This window comes from Quercus lobata, chromosome 4, assembly GCF_001633185.2.
Source record: "Quercus lobata isolate SW786 chromosome 4, ValleyOak3.0 Primary Assembly, whole genome shotgun sequence".
In the NCBI taxonomy this organism is placed as follows: Eukaryota; Viridiplantae; Streptophyta; class Magnoliopsida; order Fagales; family Fagaceae; genus Quercus; species Quercus lobata.
The window spans coordinates 41,183,416-41,190,766 of record NC_044907.1 but is presented as its reverse complement, the minus strand read 5'-3'; the positions used below and the strand labels follow the sequence as shown (position 1 = coordinate 41,190,766).

Here is a 7,351-nt window from a genome sequence, read left to right as displayed (position 1 = left end):
TTCTGTAATAGACAAAGTAACAATCTTTTGTAGATTTGAAACCCAGGATATAGCTGTACCACCCAAAGTAAAAACAAACCCAATAGTACTCTTTCTACTATTAATATCACCAGTAAAATCAGCATCTACATAAAGCAAAGACATGTATTTGATGAACCCCTCAGATATCTCAAAATCCACTTGACTACCTCCCAATGCTGTTTTCCAGGCTTGCTCACGAATCTGCTCACAACTCTCATTGTATGTGCAATGTCTGGCCTTGTACATACCATAGCATACATCAAGCTGCCAATAGCTAAGGCATAGGGTACCTTGCTCATATGGTCACTTTCTTCTTCTATCTTCAATGACTATTCTTTGTGTAGTTTGAAATGACTACCCAAGGGTGTATTCACTAATTTAGCTTCATTCATGTTGAATCTGCTAAGAACTTTCTTCACATACTCTAACTGTGAAAGTTTCAATGTACCATTTGTAATACCCCGCATACTTTTATTTGAGGTTATTATTAAGTTTTCTTTTAAATATAATTGATGAGCCATAGGTATTCTTTTTATTAGTAACTGCAGCCCGCTACCCCACTAAGCCCACATCTTTAATACAAACTACAGGTAGAAGAAGAGACAGTCAGGATTTTCATAGAAAGGGTTTTATCAAAGAGGTTAAGAGGTTTTTCTTTGAAGTTTATAGCACATACAAGTTAAAGGGCAATCAGATTGTTCAAGGTATGATTTCTCACCGTTAGAAACAAGAATTAAGAAGATAGAATTTTATTATAAAAGAAACTTTAGTGATGTGTAGATTGTTGAATTGGTAATTTCTTAGATTATTGTTTTACGTGGTTTGAATTATTCAAAAATCTTGATTGTCACTATTCGGACCCTTGAGCAAAAGCCGAAACTGTTAAATCCATGTATAAGGCTAGCGTCACTTTTGTAGGGCTATATGAATTTTTGGGCTGCCGTAACTTCAATTCTAACTTGCTGGAAATTTTGTACCTGACCCCACCCTTATGTCACTAGTTATCTCTCATTTTTTGTCAGGGTCCTATTCTTCTTATTGTAGCTTTAATGGTCTATTGCCTAGGTGTTGACTAATTCCAATCAGAATGATACTTAAGGTCCAACACGTCTACTATTCTTTAAAAGGTTAATGACAAATTTGTTTCTCTTATCCGAATTGTAATTTCATCCCAAAATATTGTGGTATTAAGTCTATTAAGGTCAATGAAATTAAGTCCTTGAGCAAAGTCATAATAGATTTGGCCCACAGTTTTCTTTGGGGTTAAATATTTAAATCTTATAGTATTAGCTGCTGCCTATGGGTTTTTGATAAATTCAAGGAATCACATTTTTGGGTAGAGATGCTTGGCATTAGTGCTATCATTTAGTTCAGCAAAGTATTTTACTCGTGAGTCAATTTGTATAGGTTAGTAAGATTTATATTTTATGGAGGATATTAAGTAATTTCCATGATTGATTTTAGGTCCCATCTAAGAGTATTTTGAGACTATTTGGAGGGTGTTTCAGCTGGACTTTCAGAGTGATTCAAGTGCTGTAAGTAATTATGCATAATATGCACAAGTTTTGTCCATTAGGTTCTTAGAAGTTTTCAAAAGTTTTGTATTTCAAACTTATATTTTCTAAAGTTTGTCAAAAGTATTTTTGTATCTTTGAAAGAGAAATTTCGACTATTAAATAATGTATTAAAGAGATACTTTGAATTTTAAATAAGTTTTGAATGTCCAAATCTCATTTAAAGGATGATTTCTAAACTAAACTATTTTTCCATAAATAATTGAGTTTCAATGTAAGCTTTCTAAAAAGGTTCTTGTCCTTCAAATTTGTTAAAACCAAGTAATTTTAAACGTTTCTTTTAGCAAATTGAATTTTCAGATTTACTCAAGAATTGTAATATATTTATATAAACTCTTCAGTTCTTATTCATTCCCTAAGAGGGTCAAGCATCCTTTGATTTATGTTCTATTCGATATTGTGATCTTTGATATGCCTCTATATTTGAAAAGAAATTGTTAATATCAAGTAAATTATTATATTTTGTATAAATTTTGCTTTGTGATATGTGACTCAAAATAAGTGTTTTTGTATTTGATCAGATATATCAGATATATGTGTAAATCCACTCACAGGATTGTATGTGAGAATATATGTTGATCCCTCACCAGCAGGGGTTAGACGTTGGTATCCGCTCACAGGATTGTATATGAGAATATGTGATGTGTATATGTGACACTGTGCTCTGATCAATTATATGTATGTGTTTTCTAATGATTTTAAGAGGTGATTACCATTATATTAAGTGATTCATTATATGTTTTGGAATAATTATTTTTGATATCATTGAATGAGTTTGTGAAAAATCAAAATACTCATGCCTGGCTTGACTCTATTCCGTTGTGTATTCTGTATAATTGCTTACTAGATGTGTGGCTCACTCCATCAATTACTATTTTTTAGATTAAAGTATAGTTGGAAACATAAAACCGTTGGGTCGCTTTGTAAGGTGCAAGGTAGAGCATGGAAGTTGTAGGCGACTTCAGTATGCATTGAAGACTTATAGAATTTTAGCTACCTCATTTTGTAATTCATGTTTTTATGGAGATTATTTCTCATTTGTGGAGTTTAGACTTTTTTGTAAGAGGTTTTAAGAGTATTATTTCTTTGGAGTATTGATTTATTTTGGATTAATTATGTTTATGGAATTATATAAGTTTTGCAGGTTAGTCATGCATCTAAATTCATGTTCCATGGATTTGGGTCATGACACCATTAGCCTTATCTCTAATGATTCTCATACCAAGGATTTGCTTTACAGCTCCCAAATCCTTCATTGCAAACTGTTTTGACAATTACTTCTTTAGATCATTAATCTCCTCAATGCTAGACCCTGCAATAAGTATATCATCCACATACAACAGTAAAATGATATAACAATTGTCAAAGAACTTAACATAGTAATAGTGATCAACTTCACATCTCTTGAATCCAATTCTATGCATAAAACTGTCAAATTTCTTGTATCACTGTCTTGGAGATTGTTTTAGGCCATACGAGCTCTTTCTCAGTTTGCAAACTAGATTCTCTTGTCCCTAAACAATGAACCTGTAGGCACCAAAGACGGGCTTGCTGGGCCAAACCACTATTTGGGCTCACAATTTATTTATCTAGTGGGTCTGGGTATCCTACCTTGGGTTGTCCTAGGCTAAGGGATCCAATGGAGTCACTTTTCTCTCTTTCTCAATTTTATCTCCTCTCTATCTCTCTTAATCTTTTCTTTCCTCAGAATTGCATCTCTCAACTATCCATTCATTTCTCCTATTTATAGCCTTTGTTAATGGGGTGATCATCATTATCTTCTCCCTTAGTGCAAAAAAGGGTCCAATGTCAATGAACTTAAATGGATTTTTAGGCACAAGTGGCTTTGGAAATGGTTCCCATTTCAGTTAATGTGTTCAACAGCAGAGTTTCCTAAGGTTCTGCCAGGCACTAAAACGACAATGTAACCGGGCAATGTGACCGAGCTTGTGCATACTGCTAATCGGGTTCAAATGCCCGGCAGGCCGGTGTATCTAAGGGGCGTGCTTCTGACACTACTCACACTTCTGAACGTATTCCGTGACATCCTTCTGCATCTGGGGCCACCAGAGTCCCTGAGTCATTGCCCGGTGTGCCAGTGACTATACCCCTACATGGCTGCCGCATACCCCTTCATACAACTCGGCTAGGAGTTGGCCTACTTTCTCCGGGTGTAAGCATGACAGATATGGCCCTTCGAATGACCTACGATAAAGTTTCCAGTCTCCGGACAACCAATACCGGGCAGCCACCCTGCGGACCTTGTTGGCCTCTTTCTCATCGTCTGGAATCTGGTCATCGGCCAAGAAATCTATGATGGGGTCCATCTAACTCGGTCCAAGTGTTACGACTGCTGTGACTTCGACTCTCACAGCCCCCTCATTTCCTGCCACCTTAATGCTGGGCTCGGGGACGAGTTCCACTCTAATAAGCCGGGGAATATCCTTGGCAATTGACAATGCCAAAGTGGCGAGAAAGTCAGCATGTCTGTTCTGTGCTTGGGCCACTTGAATCACCTTAACTGTACAAAAGCCGCCCATGACCTGCTTCACCAAGTCTAAGTATGCTTTCATCCGAGGATCTCAAGCCTCAAAACTCCCCTGCACCTGGTTGACTATGAGTCTTGAATCCGAATAAATCTCTACATCCCGAGCCTCTAACTGTGAAACTGCCCTCAGTCTGGCAAACAAAGCTTCATACTCTGTCTCATTGTTGGAGGCATTAAACCCCAACCTAAACGAATGCTCTAAGAGAATTCCCTCCTGGGTGATTATGACTACCCCGGCTCCGGCCCCTTTTGCGCTGGAAACCCCATCCACATGTACCTTCCACAAGCGATGTTCCACCTGATAGACCATTTCCCCTTTAGGAGAGAATTCTACTACAAAATCCGCTAATACCTGCCCCTTTACTGCACTTCTCGGCTTATACCTCACATCGAATGCCCCGAGCCGTGTCCCCTATTTAGCTATTCGCCCCGTGAGATTGGATCTTTTCAATAATGATTGTAAGGGATGTTCGGTCAATTCATATATGGTATGAGCCTAGAAGTACTGAGGCAACTTCCTGGTAGCGTGCACTAGGGCCAACACCAATTTCTCTAAGGGCAAATACCTGGTCTTGACGTCGACTAGAGTCTTGTTGATATAATACACGAGCTGTTGTACTCCTTGGTCCCTTAAAAGCACAACACTTATAGCATGTTCAAACACCGAGAGGTACATGAACAATTCCTTTCCGGGCTTCGGTGCACTCAACATCGGTGCTCGCACTAAATACTCCTTAAGGTCCTGGAAAGCCTTTTCACATTCATCATCCCACCGAAACTGCTTCCACTTCTTTAAAAGTTGATAAAAAGGACAGCAGCGATCTGAAAATTTTGAGATGAACCGGTTGAGAGCAGCCAGCATCCGGTCAATACCTATACTTCTTTCGGGTTGCTCGGCGACCGAAGACGCTTCACGGCTTCTATTTGGTCGGGATTGACCTCTATCCCCTTGTTGGTGATCAAGTACCCCAAAAATTTTCCAACCCCCACTCCAAAGGCGCATTTTTCTGCGTTAAGACGCAATCTGTGCTTTTGCAACACCTCGAACACTCCCCAGAGATCCTCTACATGTTGGACCTCTTGCTTGCTTTTTACTATCATATCGTCGATATACACTTCGACCATATGCCCAATTTTATCCCAAAACATCCTCGTCATCATCCGTTGGTATGTCACCCCGGCATTCTTTAGCCCAAAAGGCATCACGGTATAATGATAATTAGTATCGGGGGATATGAACGCCGTTTTCTCCTGGTCTTCACCGGCCAGGGAAATCTGATGGTACCCTTGGATCCAAGAAGTTCATCCTCGGTTCCCGTAAGTGGCGTCCACTAATTGATCAATCTTTGGCATGGGGAATGGGTCCTTTAGGCATGCCCGATTCAGATCCGTGAAATCAACACAAACCCTCCATTTTCCATTCTTCTTCCGAACAACCACGGTATTCGCCAGCCATTCCAGGAAAAAGGTCTCTTTTATTGCTCCTGCCTCCTTCAGCTTCTCTACCTCCTGTCTTACTGCCTCAACGTGGTCTTTGGCCGACCTTCTCAGCTTCTGCTTCTTCGGGGGATATGAGGGGTCTACATTAAGTTTGTGGACAATAAACCCGGGATCGACCCCAGAAACTTCATAAGGATCCCAAGCGAAAACATCTAAGTTTTGTACCAGAAATAGTAATACTTGGACTCTTTCCTCACAACTCATACTTTCTCTGACCTGAAAATATTTATTAGTGTCTGGCAGTATTTTTACTTTACTAACTCCTCAGCGCAGCTAGCCCCTATCCCTTCTTAGGGATCCTTTAATTGCTATAATGGGTCTTTCCAGGACACATCTCCCTGTTCAACACGCCCTTGTTCGGGCGGCCCAGTCTCCTTGTCTCCGACCAGTTGTCCAATGATTTCTCCCTGACTAACCTAGTTCCCCCGCTTCCAGTTCACTACGGCAGTAAGGCACTGTCTGGCCGCTTGCTAGTCCCCTTTTATTACAATGACACCCCTTTCGGTTGAGAATTTAATCTTTACATGCAGGGTTGATGGGATGGCCCTCATTGAATGGATCCATGGTCTTCTCAGGATGACAATATACGAGGAAAATGAACTTACTACTGTGAACGTTACAGATACGTCTTTCCCTCCCATAATCACGAGGAGGGGGATTTTCCCCTTTGAAATCACTACTTTGCCATCAAACCCAACCAAGGGTGAAGTGTGTTTTATAAGGTCCTCCTTCTTTAGACCGAGTCCCTTGAATAGATCGGGGTACATCACGTCGGCCCCACTTCCCTAGTCTATCATCACCCTTTTTACTAAGAAGCTGTTTATTCGGGCCGTGGCCACTAATGCATCATCATGTGGCTAAATCATCTCCTCTAAATCGTCATCATCAAACGAGACGGGCTCCCGTGCAAACTTCATCCTCTTACCCGGCGAATGTAGACCCGGGTTACCTTCTACCGGTACCATTATCAACACTCCTTTCCTCCTTCCTACAATGAGCTTCTCCAGCGCAACATGGATTACTTCAATTACCCCCACAAGGGGTGGGAGAGGGTTTCCCCTTGGCCGGGTATCTTGCTCTACGACTCTATCCCCCAAGTCTAGCACAAAATCCTTTAAGTGCCCGGCCTTGACTAGCTGCCCGAGGTGGTCCTTTAATACCCAGCACTGTTCGGTGGTGTGACCCTTATCTCGATGATAAGTGCAGTACAGACTCTGATTCCTTCTAGATGGGTCCCCTCCCATCTTGTTCGGCCATCGAAAATACGGCTCGTGTTTGATCCAGTCAAAAATCATGTGTACTGGTTCCTTAAACGTTACGTTCACTTCTCCCATTTGTGTGGCCGGTTCTTGAATCGACAGACCCCCACGAGGCTTGAACGGGAAACCTGCCTGCCGAGGACGAGTTATCATCGACGCTTTACCTTTGCTCTACAGTCGGTCATCTTCTAATCGTTTGTATTCCTCGATGCGTCTCATAAGCTGTCGCATGCCTTCGGGTGACTTCTTGGTTAACAACTCCAGTAGCCCGGAATCCTCAGGCAACCCCATCCTAAATGTGCTTGCTGCCACCCTTTCATTATCTCTGCCGATCTCATTGTATAGCTCCCAATACCGGCTAGCGTAACTATGGAGGGTCTCTCCCGCCCTCATTTTCATTGAGAGAAGCGCTTCTACTAGCTGAGGTACTCAGCTGCACGTCACAAACC

General features: G+C 41.1%; 1 protein-coding gene across 1 annotated transcript; it reads right to left on the bottom strand.

Annotated features, from left to right (window-relative positions):
• Nucleotides 1-6,500: 6,500 nt before the first annotated feature.
• On the bottom strand, nucleotides 6,501-6,977 carry LOC115985200. Its single transcript, XM_031108167.1, has one exon. It carries the CDS (start codon nucleotides 6,975-6,977, stop codon nucleotides 6,501-6,503), a length of 477 nt encoding a protein of 158 aa, XP_030964027.1.
• Nucleotides 6,978-7,351: the final 374 nt, after the last annotated feature.